The 17,098-nt window shown below is 48.9% G+C and overlaps 2 protein-coding genes across 6 annotated transcripts in view; one reads left to right on the top strand and one right to left on the bottom strand.

Moving 5' to 3' along the window:
• Positions 1-17,098, top strand: part of TBXAS1 (thromboxane A synthase 1) — a 183,556-nt gene that overhangs the window by 159,919 nt on the left and 6,539 nt on the right. For all 5 annotated transcript variants that reach the window (XM_084785965.1, XM_084785964.1, XM_084785966.1 and 2 more), the window contains one exon: positions 16,064-16,155. In XM_084785965.1, the coding sequence (XP_084642091.1) occupies positions 16,064-16,155 (92 nt within the window). The remainder of the gene's footprint in view (positions 1-16,063; positions 16,156-17,098) is intronic.
• The window catches only part of PARP12 (poly(ADP-ribose) polymerase family member 12), a 56,604-nt gene continuing 40,226 nt past the window's right edge, over positions 721-17,098 (bottom strand). The window contains exon 12 of the mRNA XM_084785963.1: positions 721-1,398. Within this exon, the coding sequence (XP_084642089.1) occupies positions 1,373-1,398 (26 nt within the window). The 3' untranslated portion in view covers positions 721-1,372. The remainder of the gene's footprint in view (positions 1,399-17,098) is intronic.

Below are 17,098 nucleotides of genomic sequence, written 5' to 3'. Positions count from 1 at the left end.
ATGGGAAATAGCACTCACTCAAACCAGCAGGCGCCTTCCTTGTCTGTGGGACGGGGAGTCACTAGGCTTACACAGACCCTGCAATTCATAAAGTGCCTCGGAAGGAGGGGAGGTCACTCTGGTGTCCTGAGGAAGACAGAGTTAGAGACAGCAAGGAGGCCAGGACCAGACTTTGGCCATGAGCTGGGTAACACTGGGATGCCAGGCCAGGGAAACTCTCTCCCCACAGCCACCACCTGGGGCCGGCTGGCACACTAAGCTGTAACCTCGCCTCATCTTGGAGGATTTGCCTAGTAACACCTTCCACCCCCTGCCACCAGAGAGGACCTTTGCCCAGCACCTCCCCGAGGCAGCCCCGCCTGATGTCTGATGTGGCATCTCGTCCTTGGTACAACATACAGGGCTTGCTTGTATGGACTCACAGAGCCTGTACACAGCCTGTGATGGTCACGTACTCATCCTGTGCCCAAAGCAGAACTGTAAGCCTCTTAAGAGCAACCAGCATGGGCCCCGCTGGTGGCGCATGCCTTTAATCCCAGCACTCGGGAGGCAGAGGCAGGTGGATCTCTGTGAGTTTGAGGCCAGCCTGGTCTACAAAGAGTCCAGGACAGCCAAGGCTACACAGAGAAACCCTTTCTTGGGAAAACAAAAACTAAATAAATAAATAGAAAACCAGCACGTATGAGGGCAGCCTAGCCCTGACCCTTCAAGAGACCTTGTCCCATTTTCCAGATAAACAGTTTCAGTGAGGCCAGTAACTTCCCCACTTTCTCGTGGGGCCTGCTAAATTCGCAACTCAGCTCCGTCCTTTACAATTCTGATGGCCAGTCATTAAAGTCCAAAAATCTAAGCGCTCGGTGTGTGTATGTGTGTGTGTGTGTGAGTGTGAGTGTGTGTGTGTGATTGGGGGGGGGGGTCAGGACCACCTCAAGCTGCCAGACTGTCAAGCAAGAATAAGACACCCACAACTGCATAAGAAAGTCCCGTGCAGTATTCCACATATGCCCACAGTTTAAACAAAAAGCAATTGTTGGTCTTGGTCTTAATTCAGGTTGCTGTAGCAAAAAACCACCAGAGACCAGGGCCTGGAACAACAGACAGCAGATTCTCACAGCTCTGGGTGGCAGCTCCAGGCGCTAGGACGCATTGCTTCTGCACTGACACCTTTTCTGTATACTCCCATGGCTTTTCTCAGGGCTCCCCCAGAGAGAGGGAGGAAGGAGGGAGCACTTGTCTACACTGCCTGCTTGTGAGCAGCAGTGTGATGCGGGGCGTTAAGGAGTGTGAAGTCACACTACTCCACTGATCTGGAACAGACCACACTTCATCCCTGTTGTACATTCTGTGGTCATGGGTGCACGGCTGCACTGTCTCAGACTGGAGCGCTGGCTGTGGCACCTGTGAAGAAAGGAAGGCAAAGAGGGAAAGAAATCAGAACTCAGGAAACACATCCAGGGGTGTATCTCTGGATTTTCTTACCCTGGTTTTTGCTGTCAAACGCTTCCCTCTCTAGCACTATTGGCAGAAAGCATGCTGCTGAGCCAGGGCCTACTGGCCTGCGGGCTGAAGCTCCCTCTGCCCCTCATTTGCTAAGCACTTTGAGCTGTTTCATCTCTCTGGCCTGTGGTTCCTCGTGACTGGGTTACATTTCTGGAACCTGGGGATCGCCTCTTGTTTTTGTTTTTGGTTTTTTTCTTTGAAGTGTCCCATGACAGATGCCCAGTGCCAGCCAGAACACTGGTGTCTATCTCTCTTTTCTCCTGAGCTGGTGCACAAAGCTACCTCTAGGGGCTGGAAAGACGATGCAGCAGTTAAGCGCACACACTGTCCCTGTTGGGAACGGTTTTAGTTCCCAGCACATCTATGGGGGCTTGTACTCTAGTCCCAGGGTATCTAGTGCCCCCTTCTGGCCATCCCAGGCACTGCATGCAAGTGGTGCATAGCTACACAAGCAAGCAGACACTCATACACATAAAATCAAAGTAAATAAATAAAAAGCTCCTCAATTCTCAACAATCCTTAAAATCTGATGCCAAACGCTATTTGAGCCTCTAGATATCACTCTTGGACAAAAGAGGATTTATTTTAATGGAGGAGGGGATTTTTTCCCCCAGCTTTGACTTGGAGCTTTGAAAACAGACTGAGCAAACAACATGGATTTGAAGATAAATGTGTGTGTGTGTGTGTGTGTGTGTGTGTGTGTGTGTGTGTGTGTGTGTATGGGTGTGGGGGGATTTTATTACAATAAATCTCATCACAGTAGAGATCTTTTTCTAGAAAACTCTGAGCCCAGACAATGGCTCATTTATTTTAAAGTCATATTCAAAAACAACAGAACTTCAGATCAACAGAAAGGATTTCTCTGAATCTTAGAGTTGATTGCAAAGGGATTTACACCACATAGGAAAAGAAAAAGAAAAAGAAAAAAAAGCTGTTCAATGATAGATTCTGGGCAGGTGGAAGGTGACCTTGTAAACAAACCTAAGCTGGTCTGCTGAGGATGCTGTGACATCCTGTGGGGCAGGGCCCACCTACAACAGTGTGACACAGAAGCCCAGGAGCCCTGCCTGGGAGGCTGTTTGGGTAAATATTTGGGCAGCTTTGGCTGCGGCTGCTGCTACGCTGGTGAACTGAGCTGGAGACCAGAGGAAACGGCTCTTTTCTCCCAGGCCCCTCCAGTGATACGTTGTGATAAACATCCAGCCAGGCTGACTCTGGCCCAAACTCTGTGAATACATGACATAGTCCACAACCAGCAGAGACCACGCTCTAGGCATGGTGGCAGACAGGGGACAGGAAGCGGGAGGGCGGGAGAGGTCTGGAACTGGCTGTCTAAATTTAACAGGCCAAGTGGCTTTTAGGCCAAGTGGATAAAAAATAAATTCCAGTGCTTAGAGCTCTTATCTTTGTTTGCCGTTTCTCCAAACAGTGAGTGACCCGAACTCTGCTGCTCAGGGTAGATTATCAACAAAGAGCACACAGGAAGTGGGGGAGGGGGATGGGGGTTAAAGCAGGGACCACTCTGCCTTCCCATGGGATTTACTTGGTCTGACAGAGTGACTAAAGTGTTCTAGGGTCGCGAAGCTGTCTTGGAGCTGATGAGGTATGGCCCTGGTGCGTCAGACCAACTCAGAGGTGGAAGCACTTTGGAGTCACCCATGTCATCCACCGATGAAGGGCATCTACTGATATCCTAAAGTGTGACCTTTACAGAAGCCCACGGGGCCACACAGCGTTTACCTGCCACATGTGTGACCTGTAGCATGGGATTAGCCCCACTGGTGTCTGTTCTGGCTTCCCTCCTCCCCTCGCTGACAATGCACTAGCCTTCCATAATCCTGAATGCCCCTCCCCCCTGCCCCACCCAGTCCTTGATGGGGTGTGATCCATGTGTCAGTCAGCTTCATGTCACTATAGCAAATACTCAAGACGACCAACCAGTACAGAGAAAAAGGTCTGTTCGGGCTCACTGTTTTGAAGGATACAGTCTTGGTTGTAGGCCTCTGTTGCCCAGAGCAGGCAGGATGAGGTAGAGTGAAGCCTTCAGCCCACGAGAGATGCTAACAGCAGAGGAATGGGCTGGGGTCCCCTATCCCCTCCAAGGTCAACTCCTCCAACAACCAGATGACCTCCCCTAGGCCCCCACCGCTTCCAGAAAGCACAGGGCTGGTGCGTTCCTGTGTGAACCTTTAACACTTGGGAGATGTTTTTTAGAGCCAGATTACAGCAATCGGAGCTGTTGTTCAGGCTCCCTCACTTTCCACTGACCCAGCCACCTTCACTGAGCAGAAGCGAAGTTCAGTCCCTCTGTGCTTTCTTTTCTCTTAATCCCCAAGGGCACAACCTCTTCCGTGTGACTGAGTTTCACATCATCTCCCCACTTCTAGGCACAAGCTGCTATCTCTCTGGCAGGGATGGGGGTAGGGGTGGGGGTGGGGAGGGCTCCCACACAGATCTTCAGGTACCAAGCTCCTCCTCTGCCCCATGGAGCCTGTTTCCACCTTTCTCTCCGTCCCCCGCAGGGAAGCCTGGGACTGGCTTTAATCCCCTTCCTCCCACTTTATATCCCAAACCTCCCCTCCGGTCTAATCTTCCTTTATAACGGTGATCCTGATATCCACTACATAGGATAATCCCGTAGGGAGCTTGGAAAACAACACCAATTGAATGTGAACGCCTTGGGGTGACCCCACCCCACCCTAGCACCAGCAGGGAGCACCAAAATGGAGGGAGGCAGCTTACCTCCTCGGGCTGTGCGTGGAGTTGATCACTGCCGCAGAACCCCCTGCCTTGTTTCCCAAGCCCTCCTGCTCCGTCTATTCTTCCTGTCATTGTTAGATCACAAAAATACCATTCTCACTGTGTTACCTCCACTCTTCAAAAGCCCTCGGTGGCCCCACCAGAACAATAAATCCCTGAATGAACAAACGAATGGCTTCCCCGCCACACAATGAATTCCATATGCTCTGGGATCACATCTTATCTCCTCTCCTCTGCCGTCCCCACCTCCCACAGGCTGCTAAGCAATGCCTGTCTGTGGGATGAGTGAATAAATACATTTTTCCCCTGCGAATTAAATGCAGTCCACTCTTTCTGTACACACAGAGAGCAGGCTGGGTGATTTAACTATCATTTACAAAAGGGCTTATTTCTCTAAGCATCAGATACAATCAACGGAGAATGATTTGTGCTAATGGAGAGGACAGAATGCTAAATATTATAGAACAGCAGCTAATTAAAAAAAAAACAAAAAACAAAAAACCGTAAATTTGCTTGATGCCGGAATGCTTTTTTTTTTTTTGCTTATGAGTACTTGTATTGCATTTGATAATTGGGACAATTTTTAAAATTATGCAATTAGATATGTCTTATTTGTTCCCATTCCTACCCCCCCCACACCCCACTATTCAAATAAGCAATTCAACTCCCAAAATAGTACCCCAAGTTTCTTCCCTCAACCCTTCCCTGGGAGAGTTAGTATTACTAGACTCTACAATATCATAATAGACAGAGGAAAGACCTGTAGTTGGAGTAAATACAGAAAACTAAGATGTCAACCTGCTGCTTTTTTGATGGATTCATTCCAAAAATTTCAGGCATCACAATCTGTAAAGCTGAAACATCTACTGCAGCTACGCCTGCGCATCACTTAGGACCCCGAATTCCATTCCTAGACATGTACCCCAGAAACTTGTGTCCAAGTGCACCCAAAACCATAGGCAAGAACAGTCACATCAGCTTTGTTCATGACAGCCTCCACGCTGGGAGCCACTCAAATGCCCACCCGCAACGGAGAGGATGGACCCATGGTTATGTATCCATGGAGATAGCATCGCACGTGAGAATGTGCGTTGTGTAGCATCCCTGATTAGTATGTGCAATGCCCTGGGTTCCATCCTGAACAAACACAAACGGAAGAGAGACAGCGAGAGGCAGAGGAGGCACTACAACTCCGGCCACACCCCACATGGACAGGTCACAGACAACACTGATCAGAAGGGGGCAAATGAGGAGCCTGCTTCCTGAATGTTCCACTCACAAAAGCTGGACGGGAAAAGGCAAAGCCAACTCTATGTTACTTGTCAGGGACTTCTAAAAGGATTATGGCAGGAGTGGGGCATAGAGCACTACAGAGTTCTGGAATGTTCTGTGTCTTGCTCTGGATAATCTTATACCAGTTTTTTTTTTTTTTAAATCCATTAAGCTCTATGTGTCTGTGTGAGCTGTGTTTTCTAGAGGACATTTTCCCCCATAAACGGTCCAAGAGGGAAGAATGCAGACAGGGAAGGAGAGAAGGGGGGGGGGAAGGGCGGGGCGCGGTGAGCTGGGTGGCATCTGAAGGCCTGGATTGTCCCAAGTCTACCTTTTACTAGCCATGTGACCAGGAACGGGACACTTAACCTCTGGGACTGCAGGGAAGGGTCTCAAGAGGTCCACCATAGGATGGAGGGGGTACCCCTACTTTTCTCAGAGCAGCCCTGAAGGCTGAATGGCATAAAGATGTGGGGCCCCTGGTGAGCAGAGCAGAGCTGCACAATGAAATCCCATGATTTTTATCCTCTAAAGGCAGGGCCCTTTGAGGGTTGGCACAGCTGATGACATTCAGCCTGGGGCCTTAGGAGGAGAGACTGATGATGGTGGTGGTGAGTGTGTATGTGGGCGTGTGTGCACTGGTTCATGTGTGTGTGTGCATGCGTGTGTGGTATGTGGATGGGTGGATGGGTGTGTGTGTGTGTGTGTGTGTGTGTGTGTGTGTCTTCTTTCATTTGTCCTCTCAACTAATCCCTTAATGGCCTGAGCCTACCAGCCCAGGCACACCTGAAATAATCCCTTTGTTTGTGTGAGATGAATTCTGGCTCTTTTCTTTTAATGTGGATATAAATAGACGCCATGTACACGCTCTTCGTGGCTTCCTCTAAGCTATGAGTGTATTTCTGCCTCGAAGGCTGCCAAGTTCTCTAAAAACTAGCATGCAGCACTTTCCGAGCATTGCTACATAAGCCAGGAAACTTGAGAAAAGATTGCTCACACGTGCGCACGCACACACACACACACACACACACACACACACACACACACACACAACCATATCAAGGCCCTCATGGCTTCTCACTCAAAATCTGTAACAGCTCACAGGAACCATTGAACTCCTGTGGAATCTCAGAGATGATCCTGCTGTGCTGGGAGAAGGTAAGACCTGGCTTGTGAAGAATCCAGGGAGACCCCAGGCCAGGCAGGGAGACCCCAGGCCAGGCAGAGAGATCCCAGGCCAGGCAGGGAGACCCCAGGCCAGGCAGGGAGATCCCAGGCCAGGCAGAGAGATCCCAGGCCAGGCAGGGAGACCCCAGGCCAGGCAGGGAAACCCCAGGCCAGACAGGGAGACCCCAGGCCAGGCAGGAAGAACCCAGGCCAGGCAAGGAGAACCCAGGCCAAGCAGGGAGACCCCAGGACAGGCAGGGAGAACCCAGGCCATATACCTCAAGGAAGGCTTTGTGGTCAAAGGGCAAGGCTTAAGGTCACTACATTTTCTACGGATCAGTTTTAAGTTGTAGTCTCTGCTCTCTGGAGAATCCAGGTGCATAGAACCTTTCTCTTCCTGTGTCTGTTGTGTCTGTATTTCCCCAAACCGTCCCCACACTTGAAAGATTTTTAGTTCCCTGCTTCTAGAGAGAAAGGAGACATCACTAGACCCTGTTTGTACAACCAGAAGTAGCGCTAATCAATACACACTGCTGCTGCTGCTGCTGCTGCTGCTGCTGCGCTCCTGGACAACCTGGAGCCAGCCACCTTTATTTCCTTTGACCAGAAATGATAATGCTAATTTTTATATTAGGTTTCTGAATCTCCAGGAGAAAAATCTTTGTAACTCAATGCTATTTTTATGTCCTTATTTCCATTTACCTCCTAGTCACATCTGTGCACACACCTAGTGTGTAGATATGTGTAGGTCTATGTAGATGTCTAGCTTTCACGATAAACACGCACAAAATCTAAGTGTAGAAACATAGGGCTACTAGGAAAGGGAAATAGGATTTCCTACTTCAAAGATGTGTCAATAACCTGGGTGTGGTGCCACACACCTGTAATCCCAGCAGGCAGGAGGATCACAAGTTCATGGCCACCTAGGGCTACAAAGCAAAAGACCCCATCTCAAAAAAGAAAACAATAAATAAATAAATAAAAACACTGTTTAATCAGTTTAACACAGGGAGCTGGGGGAATGGCTCAGGCTTGCAGACTACCTCTTGTAGAGACCCTGATTCAATTCCCAGCACCCACACGGCGCCTCACAACCATCCATAATGCCTGTTCCAGGGCACCTGACACCTTTTTCTATATTATAGGGCATCAAGTACACACATGGCACACATACACATATGCAGGCAAAACATACACATAAAATAAATAAATGGGTTAAAAAAAAAAAAAGACTAAGAGGCCAAAAAAATCAAAGAACTAAAACCAGAATTTATTGCCCAGTGCAGATCAGACATAAGTGAAAATCTCCCTGAAAATCAAAGACCTCTCATGTGAGAATGTAAACACGGGGCAGGACCCACTCACTTTTTAAATTTCCATTTTCCTGATATTTAATTTTCTCATTTCTTTTTCTTTTTTCTTTTTTTTTTTTTCCTCATTTCTAAGAGCGCAGAAATTCATTTTATAAAGCAAATCCCAGCTCAAATGGCTTTGACCAGCTTTGGGCATCCCTTTCTTACTAACACTCCTTACAGAGGACAGAGGTCTCTTATTGAAAGCAGTCCAGCCAGTGGGTGTATCCAACAGAAACACCAACCAGTTTATTAAAATTTCCAGAAACTGCCATCGCCATCATCCACTTGCCCTTCCTGTGAACTGGGGTGCGGCAATCAAGGTCACAGACTGATGGTGCCCTGCACCAGGACCAAGGCTGTGGCTGTTGTGTGATCCACTCATTACCTGGGCCCTGCACATGTGGAAATGGTGGCTCCCGCAAGGGACAGCCAGGGAGAGGGGCAGATCGGGTTACCTCATGGGTGAGTAAGTGTATATGTCTAGCTTTCAAAGGTTTGAGGCCCCTTACTTCTAAGTGTGGAGGCTGCAGAGCCCAGAATGACTTCATTAATGATAATCTTTTGGAAACTGAGATGACTGACATGTTGCCTGGCTGGCAGTAAAAGAATATTCCACTCGGCCCTCAGAGTTATCCTGGCCCTGCAGGCCAAGCAGACCTCCACCCCGCTACTCCCTTATTCTGCTACCCCCTGACCCCCACTTCCTACAGACATCCTCGTGAACTAAGCAACTATTAGAAACCGGCACAACAGCCTAGCGAGCGTGTGTGTGTGTGTGTGTGTCTGTGTGTGTGTGTGTGTGTGTGTGTGTGATGCATATATAAGGGTATGCTAAGTCATGTTTGCATATATGGAAATGGAAAGTCCCAGACTGTTGTGCCAGTTTCTAATAGTTGCTTAATGTTCACAAAGATGTCTGTAGGAAGTGGGGGGCAGGGGGTAGGAGAATAGGGGGTAGGGGGGTAGTGGGGTGGGGTTTGCTTGGCCTGCAGGGCCAGGAAAACTTTGAGGGTTAAGTGGAATATTATTCACCAGGCTGCTGTCACCCTTCTTTTTTTTTTTTTTTTTTTTTTTGGACAGGGCTTGTCATCAGATCTAGAGCATGCCTTGTCAGCTAGACTGGCTTGTCAGTGAGCCCTGGGATCCTCCGTCTCTAGCCCTAGTGCTAGGGATCAGAACTCAGGTCCTTAAGCTTGTACAGCAAGCCTTTCACCCACTGTGCCAGCTCCCCAGCCCAACAGATGCTATTTCTATATTAAATATACAGAGTGAGCCTCCTGCTTTTTCTTCCAGGGATCCTTTTGGTCTGTGTGTGTGTGTGTGTGTGTGTGTGTGTGTGTGTGTGTGTGTGTGTGTGTGTGTGTATGTGTGTGTGAGAGAGAGAGAGAGAGAGAGAGAGAGAGAGAGAGAGAGAGAGAGAGAGAGAGAGAGAGGCTTTATCTCTTTGAAATAGGCTCTCCCACTGAACCTAGAGCTTGCTAATTTGGTTAGACTGGCTGGCCATCAAGACCAAGGACCCTCTGTGTCCTTCCTCACAGAAAGGAAGGGATTCCAGCAGGGTTCTCAACCTGTGGGTTGTGGCCTCTTTGGGGTTGAATGAATGACCCTTTCACAGGGGTCACCCAAGACCACCTGCATATCAGATAATTGCATTACAATGAATAACCGTAGCAAAATCACAGTTATGAAGTAGCAATGAACCTGATCTTATGGCTGGGGATCACCACATGAGGAACTGTAGTCACGGGTCGCAGCATTAGGAAGGCTGAGAACCCCCGGATTGTAGGCACAGGCCATCACTCGCATGGCAAGCACTTCTCTGACAGTGCCACCAGCCCAGCACTTCCAGGGACAGATGCTTTCTTCACCCAGATTCCCACCCTTCCCTTTGGTCAAATAAATCCCATCAGCATTGGCATCGCCACACACCATTTCATGCTGGTGAGTTTCCAGGTGCCCAAGGAAAACCACATCCAGGAGACCTGCCATGTGCCACACCCTCTCACCCAGCAGCTACTTGGTGCTCTTTGGCATCTTCTCTTGGGGGATATGGTTACCCCGATGAGACTCCTTCTCCCTCCTGTGCCCAGCGCACTGCCATCCATCCAGGGTCCAACTCAGGGTGGAACCTGAGCCCCACTTGTTAAGCCTGGCAGCGCCATTTTAATTCCTTGCACCCACCTCAGAGTTTCTGCGCAGTCAGTCCCACTCACCGCTGTGTTCCTTAAATTTTTACTTAGATTTTTGACTTTTTTAATTATGGAAGACTTTACTAGAAACAGATTAGAAGGCTAGGAGATGGAGAGATGGCTCAACGGTTCCTCGTCTGGAGACCTGGGTTCTGTGCCCAGCACCCACATGTTGGCTAACAACTGTCTGCAACTCCAGTTCAAGAGAATCTAATAGCCTCTTCTGCCTTCTGTGGGCACTGTACATACATAGTGTATAGACATGTGTGCAGGCAAAAAGCCCATACACATAATGTACAAATGAACATATCTTTAAAAATAAATAACTATAAGGCTATTTAAGGGATATCTATGAACTCGTCACCCACTTCAACAAGTGCTATCTCATGGCCAATTTAGATGCACTATTTACCCACTTTTTCTCCCCTTGCATGATTTTTTTTTAATGCCCCAAACTTCCTTCCCATATCATCTGTGAACATTTTGGTGTGTTTCTCTAACATGGCCAGTGTATTCTGTCTTACTTCTAAAGTTTGTGTACAGTGTCATCATCGCACTAAAAGCAAGATGGGCCATAGTTCTTTAAAAGCAGCAACTATCCCATTGGGTTCAGAGACACCTGACTGAGCTCTAATATTTGTTTCACGCTAGTCGGAAACACCATCCACACACCTTTCTTTATTAAGGTCAGTGTGGACACAGCTCCCCCCTAGCATCTGTCAGTGATGTGTGTCCTCTCTCTGTTCTCCCATCCCACCCTCACGTACTTGCTCAGACCCTGGTAGACTGGGAACTCTAGGAAGGCAACTGGCTGGTGTGCGTCCGTGCGTCTCTTGTGCCTGGCACAGGACCTACAGCCTGGGTGAAGGAATGAATGGTTTCCCAAGCTGAGTGAGAATCTCTGTTCGCCCCAAGCCTCTCCTCTACAGCACCAGTGGCGTCCAGTGACACGATCTGTTCCAAGTGTGGTTGCCCAAAGGACAGAGCTCTTGTCACTCTGGATCTCTGGCACCAAGCCCAGCAGCTGTCCGAGGTGCTCACGAGGAGAGTTCTGGGTGAAGAAGGGCTCAGAACACGCTCTCAGCAAGCTCTGAGCTGACGGGTTTCCTCGCTGGGTCTCATTTTCTCTCCTCTCTATCACGAAGTCAGATGCAGGGATTTCTAAGGTCCCTTTTAAGAACCGATGAGCCTCCATCTACCATACACTTGCTGCCCTCTGCTGGCAGGCTCAGCTCAGGCCCTTTGTGTCCCCGAGGTCCCTGGGAGAAATCAGGATGAGGCCATTGCTCTGGGAAACAGAGCCTGGAATTTTATTGCCTGGCCTGGACTTAACATAAAGGAAGAGTGTGTTTCTCTTTACCTTCTGTGCTTATTCTTCCAGTCTTGTGGGCACTTGAGGTACTAGGAAGGTTCTAGAAAACCCCACCACAGGCCATCAGATCTCCAGAGAGTGAGCCCATAGATTCAGAACAGTGGACCAAGGTGATGCTCATAGGTGCACTTGAGTCACAGCTCAGGGGCATTGAAAGGGCCATGCAGAAGAAGATTAAATGAAGGTGCTGACTTTACGATGAAAACACTGGCTGGCACACCTGATGAGCTGCTCCTTTTTTTTTTTTTTTTTTTTTTTTTTTTGACAAATCCAGACAGTTTATAATCATACGAGATGACTTGGGAGACAGCACCATTTACCTATCAGAGACACAGCTGCAGTTCCTAGATCTATACAGATATAGATGTGTGTGTGTGTGTGTGTGTGTGAGAGAGAGAGAGAGAGAGAGAGAGAGAGAGAGAGACAGACAGACAGACAGACAGACAGACAGACAGACAGACAGACAGACACAGAGATCTGTACTGTGGTGTAGTCACCATGTCTCTCCCTCCCTCCCTTTCTTTCTTCTTTCCTTTCACATGCTTGCATTTGTTAGGACCCTTGTGGTTACCGATAGCAGGTCACAAAATGGCACTGGCTTTGTCCACAGTGGGAACCTGCCTGGAGTAGATAGCAAGCAGGGACAAGAACCCCATGAGGCACCAGGAAATGACCTCAGTTCTTTATCTCTGCTTCTCTTTTTACATCTAATTTGTTTCTTCCTTGGAGCCAACTTGAGTTTTATATTCACTAATCCATGAAGCAGAAGGTGGCCACCAACAGCTCATGTCTGACTTATGCTCAACCCCTGCCTCTTTTTCCCTCGCCCCAGTGCAGATTTCTGCACTGGTCCATTTGGACTAATTAGCCACATTTTGCAGAGCTGACTACAATTTGTGAGGCCCAAAGCAAAATGCAAACTTGGGACCCTTTACTCAAAAGGTAAGAGGAAGTGCCAACCAGGCAGGTGTAGCATGGCCCTCTTTCCTCCATGGTCTCTTGTTTGATTGGTCAAGGTGCTGTTTCATTTCTATTCAATGTCATCCTTAGCAAAGAAAAAAATCTAAGCCAGGCGTGGTGACACGCACATGTAATCCCAGGACTCAGGGAGGCAGAGGCAGGTGGATTTCTGTGAGTTCGAGGCCAGCCTGGTCTACAGAGTGAGTCCAGGGCAGCCAAAGCTACACAGAGAAACCGTGTATTGGGGGGAAAAAATCTAAATTTTCAATTATTTACATGAAATTTCCAGCCATTTTTGGGTCTTTATAACATACAATGCCGGTTTCCAAAGTCACTTTGCAGGACCACAATTTTTTTGTGGGGTTTGAGGGTTTTGTGAACCCTCAAATGGCTGAGGACACAAACACAAACCATACTCCTGAAAATGGAAAGCAGGGGAGAAAGTACCCCAGGGCCCTCAAGCCCCTCCAGGCCAGAGCATCACAGGTACCCTGAACCCTAGGCCCAAGCCTGGCTGCGGGGTAGCAAGGGAATAGAGTCTGGGGAAGTGGGGCCAGGTGTCTCTCTTCCCCATGGTCCCCACAGCATCTGCTACTTTAAAGAGTCTTGAATCTTGCTGTGTGTAGTGGCGCACGCCTTTAATCCTAGGACTCAGAGAGGCAGAGGCAGGAGGATCACTGTGAGTTCAAGGCCAGCCTGGTCTACAAAGCAAGTCCAGGACATCCAAGACTATACAGAGAGACCCTGTCTTGAAAAAACTTTTTAAAAGAGTGTCTTGAATCTCTGTGCCTTCTGGCCAGTCCCACCATGTACTCCATGCTGTTCCAGCTTGAAGCTAAGATGGCCACCATAGTCATAGTCATTTCAAGATACTGCTCTCTCTCTCTCTGTCTCTCTCTGTCTCTCTGTCTCTCTGTCTCTGTCTCTCTGTCTCTGTGTCTCTCTGTGTCTCTCTCTCTCTCTGTCTCTCTCTGTCTCTCTCTGTCTCTCTCTCTCTGTCTCTCTCTGTCTCTCTCTGTCTCTCTCTCTCTCTCTCTCTGTCTCTCTCTGTCTCTCTGTCTCTCTCTCTGTCTCTCTCTCTCTGTCTCTCTGTCTCTCTCTCTCTCTCTCTCTCTCTGTCTCTCTCTCTCTCTCTCTCGTTTCTGTGTCCAGGGGTCAGGACAGGTCGGAGAAAGCAACTGAGAATTCCTCCAAGGGAGACAGCCCAGCAGGGCAGGGTGTGGCCATCCAAGCCCCAGCCCATGTACCTGAGTTCTTCACCACTCCTCCGCAGAGCACAGATCTAACAGTTGAGCTATTCACAGTCTCAAGAAATTAAGTCACAGAGCAGCAACCACGCACGCACACAGGGCCTCGGCTAGAAGTCGGAAGCCAAGTTAAGAGCCTCAGACGGAAACAGTTCCCCCACGTGGAGGAGGGAACGTGTTGGGAAAACCAAGCGATAGGTGACATTATATATTACAGAGTGCAATTATCTCCCTTGCCTTCCAAACTCACGAGCATTCACAGATAGGGGACTCCACCACATACGTTGGCTGCAGGCTGACTCGTGACGGCCATCATTAAACGGCTGTGCTTTATTGAGTGGCTGAACCATCACAGATTAGCCAGAGTATTTATTATAGACTTTAAGACTCCAGGTGTCCTGACCCTGCCTCTCACCACCAGCTTTGCTGCCTTTATAGCAGTTTCCCAGGTAACACTGCAGCTGCCCCCAGGATGCTCATGGGGATGGGGGGACTAGCGCTGTACTACCTGGCAGTGAGGCCTTGTGGTCTCCTGCTCGTGGGCTTCTTTCCTGCAGGTAGAGTAAAGCCACTTGGGGCTGGTCTGTGGAGAGTGACAGCTACGAGATGGACTTGGTCTACCTCTTGCTGCTCTGCAAGGGGGGGGGGGGCACAGAATAAAGCCCTTCCTCAGATTAGAGATTCTTCTGGGATGACTGCCACTAATTGAAAACATTAGTTACTTTTCTCCGTTGCTATGACAAAACGCCTGACATAAACAACACTCAGGACAAGAAAGGGTTACTTTGACTCACAATTTCAGAGTTCAGTCTGTCACTGTGGTGAAGGCAACAGCAGAGTAACAGGAGCTGTGGTGGCTCACGGTGGTAAGCAGACCAGGACCTGGGCTTTAACTTTCAAGGCTTACCTCTAGCTACCTACTTCCAGGAGCTAGGCCCAACCTCTTAAAGGTGCCTGACTGCTCTAAATAATGCCCCCCTCTGGAAACAAGCATCCCAAACAGGAGCCTGTGGGAGTTCAGACTCAGTTCAGACTCGAACAGTGACACCTGCCAAACAGAAAAAGCCCCTCCCCCCACAGGGTGTGCAGGGGCAGGATGGGAGTGCCTGGGTCAGACCCCGCCCCACCCACGGGGTACCCACGCCCTGCTGACTACACACACCAACCTGTCCCTCCCCTTGGGAGTCACCAGATGTTAGGAACTGCATTCTCAAAATGTAATCTGTCTTTTCCAACTTCTAACCTGATGTGTGTGAGAAATGGAAAATTACTGTTTTGCATTTTTTTTTTCATCGTGACTTGTATTTTTCCTCTTGGGTTTTGCCTTTTCATACCCTTTGACAGCTTCGTCTGAGCTGTCTCTTCTTGCCGGTATATAATAGCTTTGGGGGATTTTGTCAACTGTTCATCCTTGCTAAGTGTTGCGCAATTTTATTCTTTGCTACTTCTCTGTGTGTCTCGTAGCTTTACTGCTGTACCAATTACTACTCAGGTGACAGCCTCTCAGAGCCTCAGCTTCCTTGTTGAAGAGATAGGGGAAAAGCTGCCACCTTGGTTTGCTGGGAGGGTTAAACAAGAGGACGGGCTTGCCGTGCTTAGCCATGCCATCGCCTCTCAGTAAATGGGGCTGTCACTGTAGTCTTAGAGTCCGCCTTTGTTGCTTTTCCTGTTGCTGTGATAAAAACACTGACAGACCTTAAGGGGAAATGGTTTATTTGAGTTTACAGTTCCAAGGTACAGCCTATCATGGTGCAGAACTCGAGGCACTGGGAGCTTAAAGCAGCCGCTCACGTGTTCACAGGGCAACAGGCGCATGCGTGCAAGTGCTCAGCCTACTTTCCCCGCCACACAGCCCAGGATCCCAGCCCCGGGAACGGTGTCACCCACAGTGGGTGGCTCTTCTCCCCTCAATTAACCCTGGCAAGAGAATATACTACAGACCCATCTCCCAGGTGACTCTCCCTCCTGTCAAGTTGACAACCCAAGCCATCACACCAGATCTCTCCATGTTATACTCAAAGACCCCCCAGGTCCCAGGATGCACTTGTTTGTCTTCAAGGATGTAAGACACCAAGAGGTGAAACAGGTAGAGCATGCTGGGGGCTGCCGAGAGGCCATCTGAATGGGAGCTACTTTTCATCTTGTGGGACTTCCGTAGAAATGTTTGCTGAAGTTGGAAAAGGACCAAGAACTGTGAGATTCCTTCTAAAACAACCTCCTTTTGTCTGCTCCCTGCCTCAGGCGGCCTCTGAGTACTGCAGCCTGCAGGAAGGACTGCCCTATCTGGACATGGTGATTGCAGAGACCCTGCGGATGTACCCACCAGCTTTCAGGTACGTCCTTGGCCCCTTGAGCATCATCGTTTGGGGCCTTCCCTGATCCTTAGACTCTTGCCACCTGTTGTCCCACATTCCTAAAGGGCTGGGTTGGTTGGGCTCCTGGGTTTCCTTGTACCACCTGGAGGACCGGACAGAAGGATAGAAAAGTCTGGCTCATTTTCTTGTAGGTTAAACTACATTTGCCAAATGTCACCAGCCTTTGCATGACCTTTTTCCTCAGCCTACCCCTGTCTCTTTGGCCTCTGAGCCTTTGATAAAATCTGCCATCACCCCTGCCCTTTGGTTCATCCAACCATTCATTCATTCATTCATCACCTATATATTCTGTGCTAAGCACTAGAGAAATTAGCGTATGCACAAAACAGGCCAAACTCCTTGGCCTTGGAGCAGACATTTAGCAGAGGACCATCTGGGGCTAGAATGTTCCTTCCCTGGTGTGCCCAACAGCCCCTGCTGAGAGTTCTTGCATAAAACTTCATAGCAAGGATTTTTTTTCAAAGATTTAATTATTTTTAGTGTGTGTGTGCGCGCGCACGCACACACACACACACGCACACATCCATATGGGTTTATATGCACCACTATCAAGGACATCTTTTTTAAAAGATTTGTTTATTCTTGTGTGTGTGTGTGTGTGTGTGTGTGTGTGTGTGTGTGTGTGTGTTTATATACAGCAGAGGCCAAAGACCATCAGAGCTTCTGAAACTGGAGTTGGGGGAAGTTGCAAGCCAGCTGATGTAGATGCTGGGAACTGAACCTGGGGTGAGCGAGGGTTTCTGCCCTGTGACAGCACTCTGAGCTGTTGTCCTTCATATGACATTCTTGGACACATTTCAGCACTCACAACATGTCACCAACGCACCGTCGTGCCACCTGCAAATTCAGATTAAGGACCAGGGCTGCTTCTTTCAAACTCTCCCAAACCTAGTGCCCCAGG

This window comes from Acomys minous, assembly GCF_964271855.1.
Source record: "Acomys minous genome assembly, chromosome: 6".
Lineage (NCBI taxonomy): Eukaryota > Metazoa > Chordata > Mammalia > Rodentia > Muridae > Acomys > Acomys minous.
The sequence above is the reverse complement of the archived record's forward strand: the minus strand, read 5'-3'. Positions and strand labels throughout refer to the sequence as shown.